The 15,100-nt window shown below is 46.4% G+C and overlaps 1 protein-coding gene across 1 annotated transcript; it reads right to left on the bottom strand.

Annotated features, from left to right (window-relative positions):
- Nucleotides 1-12,625: 12,625 nt before the first annotated feature.
- On the bottom strand, nucleotides 12,626-13,624 carry LOC135895536 (olfactory receptor 52M1-like). The gene has a single exon (XM_065423652.1). The coding sequence runs from the start codon at nucleotides 13,622-13,624 to the stop codon at nucleotides 12,626-12,628; it is 999 nt and encodes a 332-aa protein (XP_065279724.1).
- Nucleotides 13,625-15,100: the final 1,476 nt, after the last annotated feature.

Below are 15,100 nucleotides of genomic sequence, written 5' to 3'. Positions count from 1 at the left end.
CCTCCATAGCAGCTTCTTTTTCGAGTTTTTTTAATTGGAGCAGTCTCTGATGTTTCTTTTCATTTTCTTCTGCTTCTAGTCTGGCCAGTTCTAGTTTGTTAACTGCTTCACTGGTAGTCATTTTCCTGCTTTCTTGTGCTCGGTCACACCCCCTCTGCAGTTCACTGAAACTGGGATGTACTCAGCTCAGGCTGCTTAGGTAACAGAACCTACGCAAGTCTTATTGTTTTCCGGGAATCCCGTGTATTGCACCAATACCTAGGTGATGGGAGTAAGGGTGTGTGACTTTTCCTGGGACAATCAAGGTCAGGTGAGGAGGCTCCAGCTCCCTGCACGTAAGTGATGAGCTCTGTCATATGCTGTGTTCCTGTTAATGAATAAACCCTTCTGTTTTACAACGCTGGCTGAGAGTCACAGCTTACTGTGAAGTTGGGGTGCAGGGCCCTCTGGCTTCCCCAGGGGTCCCATCCAAGTGCACCTGCCAACAGAAAGTGTACGGTGTGAACAGGGATGCTGAATGCTCCGAGGTCAGACCAGGAATGCCATAGCCGACGAGGTTTTTGCCCTGGATAGCCTGCCCTGAGAGGAGTCACGCTACACCGGAGTCCTGTCTGGCTTCATACAGAGCAGTTCCAGAGCATCGGACCTGTGACTCCATCACAGAATTACTATCCATCGAGATTCTATGGTACAGTTTGGTTCATTTCAGATTTTTACTTCTTTTGATTCTGCTCTTTCTTTCACATATAGTGCCACTCCCCCACCCGCACGACCTGTTCTGTTCTTCCGAAAGATTTTGTACCCTGGTATTAGTGTGTCCCATTGATTATCCTCATTCCACCAAGTTTCTGGGATGCCTATTACATCAATATCCTCATTTAATACAAGGCACTCGAGTTCAACCATTTCATGATTTCGACTTCTAGACCTGAGAGAGATGTGAGAGACCCAGACAAAATCTCTCCTCTATCTGATTTGGAGCAGGGACTTAAACACAAGTGTCCCACATCCCACATGAGTGCCCTGAACACCAGGCAAATGCCTATTCTGGGTGGGGCTCTCAGTCCTTTTGTGCAAATAATTTTTTTTTCTGTATTTTATTTTTGTTTCTTACATAAGCAACTCTGATCTTTAATCCTGCTACTTATAATCACTTCAAACCTATCTTCTGAAGTTCATCAATTTGTTTTATATTTTACCTAAAACATGTGTTCTGGTTCAAGTGCTTGGGAAATCTCAGCTCAGGTTACAGAGGTTAGTGTGTGTCCTCTCCACATCGAGGGAGGGGCGGGACTGGGTAATGATTTTACACTGGCCAGGCTTTGTACCAGGGCAGGACAGTGCAGTTCTTTGGTGCAAGGCTGGGGAGCTGGGGGCAAGTGGCTGGAGCCTCTCTACTGTTAGTTATGAGTGGCTGGGAGATTATTCATGTAACTCAGCTGAGTGTGTCCCTGCCTGTGGATGGCTGTGTAAGCGCAAAACCTGCCAGAGGTTTGTGGCTTCACTCAGCATCACACGAGAGAGGGATACCCCAGGTTGGTGGAACAGAGGGCTCAGCTGTCCCACAGTCCTGGTTGCACCCCGGGGATCCCATCACAGAAGGTCTGTCCTTGGGCTAGTCCCAGAAAACACAGGGACACTGTAGCATAGCGACGACTCACCGGAGCAGAGCCTGCTGCCGGTTATTCTGGGAATTAGCTCTTGTCCAGCCCAGAGCGCCCTCTGCAGGCTGGTGTCTTGCCTGCCTTAGGCCCCCGTGTCCTTCCCGGACCCCGGTGCCCTTTACCTCAGGGTTCTGACCCAGCACCACCTCACCACGCTCTGGGACTCCCCTCCCAGGGAAACCCCCAACCCTCTATCCCCACCTTCCCTTAGTGGCTACTGCCAGTCATCATCTAGGCCCCGCTCACTGGGGCAGACTGCAGTCTGTAAACCACTCATCACTGGCAAGGGGGTTTTGGACCTGCTGCCTAACCCTGGACTGCTCCTCCCAGCCCCCGTACTTGCACAGGCCTCTATCAAGGCCTGCAGCCTGGGAAAGTTGCCAGGCTGGAGCTCCCCAGCTCCCCCTCCCTTTCCCCAGCCCTGCTCCACCTCAAGTACCCTTCAAGCAGCCAGGTCCTTCTCTCTCAAGAGCTAGGGAGAGACTGATTTAGCTCTTGGCTCACAGCCCTTTTATAGGGCCAGCTGTGGCCTGATTGGGGCGAGGCCCCAGCTGTGGCTGCTTCCCCAATCAGCCTGGCCTTTTCTCTCAGAGCGGTGTTGCTGCCCCGCTACCAACGCTCAAAAGCACCCCTGTATGAGCAGATTGTTCAAAGCCAAGTGGACTGGCTGGTGATGCTTGGAGGAAATAGCCAAGTTCACAGACTCCACCTCTCACTTTTAAAGAACTCTTTCCTCCTTTCTTTGTACAAGGACCAGCCTCCCTGTGGCAAAACAGATTTTTATCCGCTCTTTCCATCCTCCAGTGGCTCTAGCATCCCAGCTGCTTGCCCTGCTAGAACCCAGGCAATGGTCCTTGCTTAGGTGACTAGAAGATGTCGCATCCTCGTGGAACGAGAACATGGTGTGATGTTGTATGATCGAATACGACCGTTTCTATCATTGTTGTTGCCACAGTTATACAATTGCAACAAATGTTGTACAAAGTATGTCCTGTCAGATGTCAATGAGAAAGTTATGATTTGCTAAGTATGATTATCCTGTTTATATGCATGTATCTTCTTTGTGTCCAAAGTTATTAATATTGGCAATGCTCTGGTAAGTGCTTTGTTTGGGACAATAAAATTCCAAGCACAGGGCAGAGGATATAAAAGGTCCCCCGAGACATCTCTGTATTGTCTTCATTTCTCTGCACTGGTTTTCTAACAAGGAAGCTCTGAACAAGGACTAATGACCCCCAACATGCTTGTGTAATTTCCAGAGAGATTTTTGCAAGCTAGCAGTTTATTCCATCACTGCTGTGATGCTGAGCTCTGAACACTGAAAAACCACTTGGACGTATTTGATCTATTAACCATTTATAACTCTTCTTGCTTTATTTTATTATTAAACCTTTAGTTTTTAATTGCTAAAGGGATGGCAGAACTGGAATTATTGGGTAAGATCTGAGTTATATATCGACCTCGATAAGTGGCTGCTCCCTTCAGATTAGAAAGATCCAATTTGTGGTGGAAATTGGTTTTCAGTGACCGCTCATCTTGGAGTCCAGTGTCCGGGTAGTGAGCCAAGGGCTGGGATGTGTCAGGAGAATGCATTTCTGACTTCTAGTTAACCAGTGCGGTGAGACAGAAGGTTAAGTTTGTTACTGGCTTGGTATAATGTAATCATAGAATAACCACCAGCCTGGGGTGAGTCTACCCTTTTTCTCAGTAGTTTGTCCTGAGTTTGGCTTCCTCAGCCATGTCCCACTGAAGCACGGTCACACATGGACAGAATTGACTGTTGATAGGTTCTACACACAGTATTGCTCACTCCTCCCAGGAGGTATCCCCCTTTTACAAATGAGGAAACTGAGGCAGCAGGAAGGAAAATGTCTTGAGCCAGGAAAATAGCCCAGAGTCCCTCACTTCCAATCCCTTGTATAGTGTCTCAGACCTGGCTTGTATGGTCCATGCAGCAGCATAGATTCATGGTGCGCTCTCTCCATTGGTTTCTCTAGTGCTGGGGATCTCCCCTGATTTCAGTGAGGCTGCAACCATTTACACCAGCTGAGGATTTGGCCCAAGACATTTTAACTAGAGATAAAGTGTCAGAAGAGACCAGTGAGGTGGGATTGAAGAGTCCCAGATCTTCCTCAGATTCGCTGGGTGACCTTGTGCACATCTTCTCCCTGCATTAAATGGAGATGATTATTTATTATTTCTAATGTGTTGCTACCAAAAGGCCCTAATCAAGGCAGCAGGGTCACACACTGCACTGATGTGGTTCCTTGCAGCACATCGTTGGCCTTTATGCTTTCTATGGAGTTCCAGGCAGCATGTGGTCCCTGGTAAACAAGCAAGACAAGGCAGAACACTGAACTGTGTGGAAACCTGTTTTTGCGTCTCTACTTTTTAGCTGTTTCTTAATAAATTCCTCCTGGTTAAGAAGGACGGAAACTCCACTGATCACAACACACAAATAGTCTCACTGTATCTAACACAACGCAGAGGAGCAATGCCAGTTCATGGCCAGAGCAGTGGTGCTGGAGGCGGTGGGGGTCAGGACTCCCGGTTTCTATTCTCAGCTCTGCCACAGACTCATTGTGTGGCCTTGAGTAAATCACTTTACCTCTGTGGGGCTCAGCCCATCCATGACATGGGAGAACGCTGCCTGGCAGCCCAGCTTAAGAAATTCTAGATGTAGTGATCAAAAGCGTCATGAAGAGCATATGTTAGACTCAGCTTCACCGTTCAGCTCAGCCCCTGGGCAGTGGGTGCTCTTTCATTCCAGATAGGGTGCCATGTAAATTTCCGGCTAATGGTAGATGTGCTGTTTATCTCCATCTGTGTGAGCTACTGCAGCCACCCCAGCCTCTGCCCAGCATCTCACCTTCCCAGATAACACAGGGGCTGATCCTTACATCTCTCTCAGCTCTTGTCCTCCTCGCTTCAAAGCTGATCCCTTGCCCTGTCCCTGAGGCCGGAACTGAATGTAGGAGTGGGCTGATAAAGTTTGTGGATGATACAAAGTTGGGAGGTATTGCCAATTCGGAGAAGGATCGGGATATCCTGCAGGGAGATTTGGATGACCTTGTAAACTGGAGTAATAGTAATAGGATGAAATTTAATAGTGAGAAGTGTAAGGTTATGCATTTAGGGATGACTAACAAGAATTTTAGTTATAAGCTGGGGACGCATCGGTTGGAAGTAACGGAAGAGAAGAAGGACCTCGGAGTCCTGGTTGATCGCAGGATGACTATGAGTCGGCAATGTGACGTGGCCGTGAAAAAAGCTAATGTGGTCCTGGGATGCATTAGGCGAGGTATTTCTAGTAGAGATAAGGAGGTGCTGGTTCCGTTATACAAGGCACTGGTGAGACCTCATTTGGAGTACTGTGTGCAGTTCTGGTCTCCCATGTTTAAAAAGGATGAACTCAAACTGGAACGGGTACAGAGAAGGGCCACTAGGATGATCCGAGGAATGGAAAACCTGTTGTATGAAAGGAGACTCGAGGAGCTTGGTTTGTTTACCCTAACCAAAAGAAGGCTGAGGGGGGATATGATTGCTCTCTTTAAATATATCAGAGGGATAAATATCAGGGAGGGAGAGGAATTATTTCAGCTCAGTACTAATGTGGACACAAGAACAAATGGATATAAACTGGCCGTCAGGAAGTTTAGGCTTGAAATTAGACGAAGGTTTCTAACCAGAGGGGTGAAGTTCTGGAACAGCCTTCCGAGGGAAACAGTGGGGGCGAAAGACCTCTCTGGCTTTAAGATTAAGCTTGATAAGTTTATGGAGGGGATGGTTTGATGGGATAACGTGATTTTAGTCAATAGGTCAATAATGTGCCATCGCTGGTAATTAGTAACAATGGTCAATGATGGGATATTAAAAGTTACTACAGAGAACTTTTTCCGGAGGGTCTGGCTGGAGAATCTTGCCCGCATGCTTGGGGTTCAGCTGATTGCCATATTTGGGGTCTGGAAGGAATTTTCCTCCAGGGTAGATTGGCAGAGGCCCTGGAGGTTTTTCGCCTTCCTCCGCAGCGTTGGGCACGGGTCACTTGCTGGAGGATTCTCTGAGATTTGAAGTCTTTAAATCACGATTTGGGGACTTCAACAGCCGAGTCAAGGGAGAGAATTATTCCAGGAGTGGGTGGGTCAGCTTTTGTGGCCTGCACCATGCGGGAGGTCAGACTAGATGATCATAATGGTCCCTTCTGACCTTAAAGTCTATGAGTCTATGAGTCTATGAGGACAAAGGCTCCCAGCCCATCCCCATTGCAGGGACCTTGCCAGCTACAGGCCCCCAGCGAGGAGGAACAAATTATAGAATCATAGAATATCAGGATTGGAAGGGTCCTCAGGAAGTAATCTAGTCCAAACCCCTGCTCAAAGCAAGACCAACACCAACTAAATCATCCCAGCCAGGGCTTTGTCAAGCCTGACCTTAAAAACTTCTAAGGATGGAGATTTCACCACCTCCCTAGGGAACCCATTCCAGTGCTTCACCACCATTACATTGAAACTCTGAACATATAAAATTGATAAAAGAAAAGTGCTTATATAATCCATATTTGGCCTGTGGAACTCCTTGCCACATACATTATTGGAGCAAAGAGCTTAGCTGAATGGGATTCACAACTGTATTGGCCATAGTTGGTGTTGCTGGTGGCACCACCCATAGTTAAGTCTGTCTGACACCTTCAATTACAAGACTTCATTTTCAGTTGTGTATAAGTTTGCCAAACATTAACCTGAAATTTCTCATGCTGGGTGTCTACTTTTGTCTGAATTGCATTTTGAAAGTTGTAGGCACAACAGTTCAGCCAATTTCTCAAATGAAGCTAGGAGAGAAGTTGTCTTGCCCATGTTGAAAAATTGTTATATTTATGCTAGTGAGGAGCCCTAGCACCTCCATGCTTTTCAGCAGATAAAGTCTGATGACACCCGCCCCCCACCCCGCCCTACTAACAGCCAAAGCCCTAAATTGCAAGAGGAGGAGGTGGCAGTGTCTGTACATTAACACACAGCTGACCCCTGAGGTTTTACTCAGTTCTTACTCCAGACTGGATGTTTTTCTGGATGATCTGCTTGAGGGCTTGTCTACACTTAAAACATGACAGTGGAGCTGACATAGCGCTTCATGGGGGTATGAGCAAACTAGGGCCCACAGCCTCAAAATCTGGCCTTTTCCTGGACATCTAGTAACAACTTTCATCCTGAAGGATCCACTGTGCCACTGAAATGCAGCCACCTTACAGCTGGAGTCCATCACCGAGGAGCACAGCAAAGAGGGACATTTTGGCCCAGGATATTGGAGGAAATTCAGCACCTGTGGCAAGGGCCCTGGGATGTTTAGTGGCTGTGTGGAGCGGAAATGAAAAAAACCCAATTTTCTATCCTATCATGCATACGTTGCACTTCGTTTGTTGAACAGAAAAAGAGGGTACCTGTGATTTCCGAGACGGAAGCCTCTTCGCTGGAAATATCCCTCAGGTAGCCGTGTCCCACACCTCTCTCACCCCAGCATCTGCAGCAGCATCCCACGCTGAGAGCTGACACAAGGATGTGCACTGTTGAAAATATAGCTCTGTGCAATCCCAGTGGGGTTCACTCAGTCTCTTTTGGAGAAGCGGCATCTGGATGCAGACAGGCTGGAGACTTGACACACTCGAGCTCATGACTTTGTTTCCATGTCTGCACTAATGTGTTTGTTATCCAGCTTTAGCAGCAAACAGTAATTAAGGGACCTTCCCAAAGGGAGATGAGAACTCCTGGGCTCTGTGCTGAGTCAGAGAGGAATTGGCTGCTCTGTGTATTTGTGTATATCTAAAAAATATAGTTGATTACTAAGAAAGCTAGGGATAATGCCTAGGTCTCATAGGGCCTGATGCTGTGTAAATGCCCAGGATGGATAGGTAGATAGTAGACAGACAGATCTGGAGAAAGATGACTGAGAGGAGACACGAAGTCTTTCTGGAGGCACATGGCATTTTTGCTAAGGGATCATAGATTGGTAATTTTCATCAGTAACTATAATCGTACCACGGAAAACCTTTCATTGAAGGATCTTCAAAAGACCTAGCAAAGGAAAGTCACTATGAACACATCCCCATTAAATCCATAGGTAAACTGAGGTACAGGGAGACATGACTTGGCCAAAGTCACAAAGAGAATGACAGACAGACCCCTGGAGTTCTGAGTTCCCTGCCATAAAAACGGTCTCTCCGTCAGTAACAGAGCACATGATAAGTGGTAAATGGACTCATACTGTCATAGGGCCTGTTCGTTGGGTAGACGTGATGGACTTCTGCAGGGTGCAACCTGAAACAGGGGTACCCTTGAGCCCTCTCACATACCAACCTTGGCCCACTGTGAGTCTGTGAAATGCAGCAAGCCCCTCCAGGTCTTGCACTTAAAGAGTCATACACAGACAGACACACACACACCTGCAGTTATGTGAAAGCTTCCACTAGCCACTCATGAACCAACGATAGAGAGGATCCAGCGAGTTCCCTCAGATCCTCAGCCTAGGACCCCAGAGCTGTGCTGCCTTGCCCTTTTCAGAAGACTGACCAGTGTAAGTTTATTGCCCTGCCCCCTTCCCTCAATGTGGAGAGGACAATGCACCAGCCCCTGTTCCTGAGCAGATTTCCCTTTATACTTCAAATAACACAACGTTTTAGGTAAATAAATAGAAAGCAGATGTACTAAGTACAGAAAGATTGGTTTTAAGTCATTATAAGTTATAGAGAACAGATCAAAGTGGTTACTTAAGAAATTAACAAAATTGCAATCTAAGTTCTATACGTTAGACAGGATTTGAATCAAGGAGTGTCTCACCCATATGGGACAAACAGTCCATCCATCTTTCATACACAGGCTAGAAACCCCTTCAGCTTGGGACAACATCACCAGTTCAGTCCTTATTCCTAAGGTGGTTCTGGGTGTTGAGTTGTGGGGAGAATGAGGCCAAGTGACAATGTCATTTTTCCCTGTTACAGCTTCTGCCATATGGAGGGAACTTCATTTTTCCAAGCAAAAACCCCCAGCGCCGTTAGTGGAAAAGTTCAGACACAAGATGTAGTCCAGTGTCACATGAGCTGGTCACATGCCCTTGCCTGCTTCAATAATTCATAAGAGGGACCATCACCCATATCCTGGCTAGAACATTCACAGGCAAGTCCATGATGTGGGGATAATGTTCTTCTAAAGCCTATCATGCTTTTTAATACACCATAATCTTGAATGGTTCATTCACAATATACTGGCTAGACTGTATAGAAACTCCATTGTGGCTGTTACCGAGGAACAAACATATTTGAAATCCTGGTACATAGTTAATATTCATAACTTTAGGTACAAAAATAATGCATGAATACAAATAGGGTAATAATGTTCAGCAAATGATAACTTTTCCATTGATACATTACATGACAAACTTTATATGAAACACATCATAATCATATGACCATAGTAAATATGGGGACACGAGGGTGTTGCTTTGGGGAACAGAATATCAGATCTCCCCCCTTAGTTTATTGCAGGGGTGTTTGTCAATGACTAATGCAGTGGCAGTGTGGCCAAGGCCTTAATTAGGTTTTGACCATACAACTCCCACAGGTGTTCTTGCACAGTTCTCTGTACCTTTCAACACTTTCAGAGGGGTAGCCGTGTTAGTCAAGATCTGTAAAAAGCAACAGAGAGTCCTGTGGCACCTTTAAGACTAACAGATGTATTGGAGCATAAGCTTTCGTGGGTGAATACCCACTTCGTCAGACGCGTATTCACCCACAAAAGCTTATGCTCCAATACATCTGTTAGTCTTAAAGGTGCCACAGGACTCTCTGTTGCTATCAACACTTTGTAGATCAGTCTAGTGATCTCAAAATTCAGCAAGTGTGCCTTCTCTGGGTCACTAGACAAACTCTATTAATGTCTGTGCAGCATTCTTTACCATTTTGCTTTTCCAACTGGTGATATCTCAACACAGATATTCCTCAATGCCATGAGGTGGTGTGACTCAGTTTCCCCTTTCACAAAGCAGACCAGGTTTATTATGGTTTCCCTGCTGAGAGAAGCTTTGAACCTTTTTACAGATGTTAGCTCAGAAGCACTATCCCCATAGGGCTTCTTGGCTAAAAGCTTTCCCCCAAAATCATGCATATTACACCATTTCATAGGACTTAACATCACTACCAAATTCCTTGTTATAAGGTTTACCATTAGCAACAAACTTTGCATCATCAGATTTAACACCATCACCAACTCTTTTATCACAGGTAGGCATTTCCATGTGTTTTTATTACACCATGCCTTTTGCTTTTACAATTTGGCTTATTCAATATCCATTGGGTCGTTCAATTCCTCCATGAACCTTGGCATGTATTTAGTTATTTTTTTTCCTTTCCCCTCAGTGTCCCTTTCAGTAGGGATCTCAGTCTAAGGTTATCTTTGATGTCTTGGTATGCCAAGGGGGAAGTAAAGATGTAAGGGGACTTTGCATGTTCGCTAGCCCTCTGTGGATCATAGAAGAATGGGGAAAAATGGAACATGCTTCCAACCAAGTGTCTGTGGTTTATTCACAATAGATGCTTGTGTCCACTCAAAATAATCAGCTAGAGAAGCCATCCCATCCACAGTTTTCACCCTTTTGTCCCACCAACACTGCTTTACATCATCTTTACATATATTTAAAAAATGCTCCTGAACAATTTCAAACATTCCTTCAAAGCTTGTAACACATTTGTCCCTTGCCCACTTCCCCATCAAATCATTCATTTTCTTTACATATTCCACATTACTCATACTAGCACCCCTCTTAGGATTTGTAAATTTCACTCTATATATTTCAGGGGTAAACTGAAATTGCTTCAAAAACATTTCTTTGAATTTAGAATAATCTAAAAGATTCTCAATTGGCATTTTATTGACTATATCCAGATCCTTACCAATTAACTTTGCAACTAAAGTGTGCATCTTCTGGTTATCAGGAATCATATGAATCACACACAGCATCTCAAAGATAGTGAAGTGTTCAGCAATATCACCTGCCTCGTTGTATGCAGGACACAACTGTTCTCATTTGTGCACGTTTGGAGACGTTCCTGCTTTTCTCCTTTCCAACCACTGACCACCTCTCAGGTCAAAGTCTTTTTTTTTCTAGCTGTGTTTTAAAGTGGTGAGTTGTCGGGGGAATGAGACCAAGTGGTGATAACACTTCCCCCTTTTACAGCTTCTGCCATGTGGAGGGAACTTCATTGTCCCAAACAGAGATACCAGCACAGTTACTGGAAAAGTTCAGGCACAAGATGGAGTCCAGTGTCACATGAGCTGGTCACATGCCCTTGCAAGTTTCAATGGGTCATAGCAGGGGCCATTACCAATATTTTGCCTACAGATGGGGACACGCTTCTACCATGGCCCATTGTGTTCATGATGAGCCATCAAGTTGAATATCCATTCGCAATGTGCTGGCTAGGCTGGATGTAAGCTACTTTGTGGGAGTTACCACAGGAGGAAACACATTTGAAATACAGGTAGATTGTCAATATTTGTTACTTCAGAGGCAAAACTGATACAGACACACAAATAGGATAATCACATTCAGCAAACCACAGCTCTTCCATAGATACCTCACATGACATATTTTGTACAAGATTTGTTGCAACTATATAACAATCGTGAATGTGGGGTGCCAGGGTTTTGCTTTGGGGGTACAGAGTGTCACAGCAATAGAGCTATAGTACCAGACCTTTCTGAGTTCTAATTTTGTATTTTTGTATAAGACATACTTCCACGTCCTGAAAAAGACTGCTGTCTACTCTGTATCGTAGGAGAAAAGAGTGCCGAGGTGCAGAGCAAAGGAAACTAGTCTCAGGGCCTTGGCACTTGGTGTCCAGCTCCACACTCCCAGAGGGAGGTGCTAGAGTGGAAGCTGCACCCCAAGAGTGGGCCTAGAAACCCAGAGCCAGAGGCAGGGCCTGAATGTTGCTCTGAATCAAAAGCACATGGGTCCAGTGTGTGGGCCCCAAATGTACATTTCTGGAGGGCATCGAGCCACAGGAGCTTGAGCAGGGCTGTGAGAACAAACCTGGAGCTGTTTCATGGACACTAGGGTACTGTGAGTGGAAGGGGAGTGGAGCCTTAAATACTTCTAAGAATGGAGATTCCACCCCCACCAGGTAACCCATTCCAGTGCTTCACCACCCTCCTACTGAAATAGTTTTTCCTAATATCCAACCTAGACCTTCCCCACTGCAACTTGAGACAATCACTGAAAGCTAAGGAAATAAGCCACACAATGGTCTCTGCCCTCAGGACTTTGATGCTGAGCTTTAGGGCCCACAAGCTGTCTGATGCACAATCTCACATGACTCTCTCACAGCACTTCTCCTAACCCTCAGCTGATTTTATACAGTTTCCTGGCTTCCCTCTCTGCTCCGGACTGGCCTGCTGGCCCCAGCACTGCGTCCTCACTGCAGGGTCCTTGCCAGGATGCAGCATACCCCATCACAGCCCCAAAGCAGAGGGAGCCCAGGCTGGGGGGGAGGAAGGTGGAGATGATCCAGTACGTGTATGGCATTGGAGAGGAGGGGAGCGAGTAACAGGGATGGGGCTTTGGGGTAAGAGGTGGAGAAGGGAGTGGAGCCTTGGGGGAACCGGTGGGACAGCGGAAGCGGCCTTGTGGGAAGAGGTGGAGCAGGGGGCAGGGCCTTCGGGAATAGGCAGGGCAGGGCGTGGGGCCTCAGAGGTCCAGTTAACAGCAACTAGAGAGATGGCAACCCTATGGGAGAATGAGTTGTACACAAAAAGATTCCTCAGTTTGTCACGCAGACACAGCACAGCAAGGTCAGGAAAGGATTTAATGTCACTTTGACTGTCCAGTAAGTGATTGCGGGAAGGGGGGCCAGCACCACATCACCAGCCAGCTCTGCACGGAGCTCGGTCTGAGAGCCAGAGCACCAGGAGAAAACTTTAGGTCCCTTTATGAGTAAAGAGCCGGAGCAGCCTGTCCCGGATCTGTTTGGTCCTCACCCCGTAGATGATGGGGTTAAGCATGGAGGGCATCAAGAGGTACACGTTGGCAATGAGAACGTGGAAATACAGGGGCACATTTTGGGCAAATCTGGAAATGAGGGAGATGATGATACCTGGGATGTAAAAGGCTAAAATGACAAAAAGGTGGGAGCCGCAGGTCCCCAAAGTCTTGAGCCGGGCGTCTTTTGTGAGGAGGATGAAGATAGCCCTGAGGATCTGGGTGTAGGACACCCCAATAAAAATCCCATCTAGACCCATCAAACAGAATTGCACAAAGAGGCCATAGTAACTACTAACACGGGTGTCAGTGCAGGCCAGGTTCACCATAGCTATGTGCAGGCAATACGGATGGGGGATGACGTTGGTTCTGCAATAAGGCCACTGCCTTGCCAGGAAGGGAAAGGGCAATACAACTATGCAACCACGCAGCACCACGGCCAGGCCAATCTTGGCCACCAGGGGGTTTGTCAGGATGGTAGAATGTCTCAGGGGATGGCAGATGGCCACGTAGCGATCCAAAGCCATGGCTACGAGGATCCCAGACTCCATCACTAAGATGCAGTGAATGAAGAACATCTGGGTGAGGCAGGCACTGAAATCGATCTCCCTAGAATTCAACCAGAAAATTGCCAGCATTTTGGGCAGGGTGGATGTATACATGACCAGGTCAGTGATGGCCAGCATGCAGAGGAAATAGTACATTGGCTCATGGAGGCTTGGCTCCATCTTCACAGTGAACAGGATGGAAAAGTTCCCCAAGATGGCGATGAAGCACATGGCGCAGAAGGGGATGGAGATCCAGACGTGAGCCGCCTCCAGCCCAGGAATGCCCAGCAGGATGAAGGTGGAGGGGTTGGTGAAGTCGGTTGTGTTGGATTCTGACATGGAGTAGGGGAGAAGGTTTCCAACTCTGAGGCAGAACGGTGTCTCTTGCATGTACTGTACGTTCCTCTGACTTCGTGTATATGCCAAGGGTTTGGGGTGATGGTCGCAGTACAAATACCTGGATGGAGAGACAATGTGAATATGAGCTAGTGGCCGTCACCTCCAGCACCCAACTAAAACCTCTCCAGCGCATCTGTCAAGGTTCCTTCCCCACTCTGAACAGATGTACAGGGTACAGATGTGGGGGACCTGCATGAAAAGCTCTAAGCTCAATTAACAGCTTAGATCTGGTCTGGCTGCCACCACTCCCAAGCACTAATTCCCTTCCCTGGGTAGCTTTGAGAGACTTCACCAATTTCCTGGTGAACACAGATCCAAACCCCTTGGATCTTAAAACAAGGAGAAATTAACCATCCCCCTTCCTTTCCCCCACCAACTCCTGGTGGATCCAGATCCAACCCCTTGGATCTACAAACAAGGAAAAATCAATCAGGTTATTAAAAAAGGCTTTTAATTAAAGAAAAGAAAGGTAAAAGAAAACGCTCTGGGAGAGATTAGCATACCAGCTACTCTCACAGACAACAGATTCCAAACACAGAGGATGTTCCCCTGGGCAAAAACTTACACAAAAAATACCCAAATACCCAATTTGACTATTCCTCTAATTGCACAAGACAGGTTACAAAGAAATAAACATAAACCTATTTATTTCCTTCACTAATACTCACTACTTAATAAGAGGCTGAATTCTGGAGCTTTTTCCTCTGGTCAAAAGTGAAACTGACCCAGACAAAGGGAACTCCCTCCTTCCTTTTGAACCATCTTGTTCTCCCATTGGTTCCTCTGGTCAGGTGTCAGCTAGGCTAGGTGAACTTCTTAACCCTTTACAGGTAAAAGAGGCATTAACCCTTAACTATCTGTTTATGACAGCATCATCAAGGATTTACAACCTATCCTGAAGGACGATCCCTCACTCTCACTCATCTTGGGAAACAGGCCAGTCCTCGGTTACAGACAGCCCCCCAACCTGAAGCAAATACTCACCAGCAACCACACACCACACAACAAAAACACTAACTCAGGAACCTATCCCTGCAACAAAGCCCGTTGCCAACTCTGTCCACATATCTATTCAAAGGACACCATCGGAGGACCTAATCACATCAGCCACAACATCAGAGGCTCGTTCACCTGCACATCTACCAATGTGATATATGCCATCATGTGCCAGCAATGCCCCTCTGTCATGTACATTGGCCAAACCAGACAGTCTCTACGCAAAAGAATAAATGGACACAAATCAGACGTCAAGAATTATAACATTCAAAAACCAGTCGGAGAACACTACAACCTCCCTGGTCACTCAATTACAGACCTAAAAGTCGCAATATTTCAACAAAAAAACTTCAAAAACCAACTCCAACGAGAAACTGCAGAATTGGAATTAATTTGCAAACTGGACACCATTAAATTAGGCTTGAATAAAGACTGGGAGTGGATGGGTCATTATATAAAGTATAAACTATT

Source organism: Emys orbicularis, chromosome 1 (assembly GCF_028017835.1).
Source record: "Emys orbicularis isolate rEmyOrb1 chromosome 1, rEmyOrb1.hap1, whole genome shotgun sequence".
NCBI lineage: Eukaryota > Metazoa > Chordata > Testudines > Emydidae > Emys > Emys orbicularis.
The sequence above is the reverse complement of the archived record's forward strand: the minus strand, read 5'-3'. Positions and strand labels throughout refer to the sequence as shown.

Bases quoted from the DNA above. Each gene is read 5' to 3' on its own strand.
- LOC135895536 (XM_065423652.1), bottom strand. From the start codon at position 13,624: ATGCAAGAGACACCGTTCTGCCTCAGAGTTGGAAACCTTCTCCCCTAC.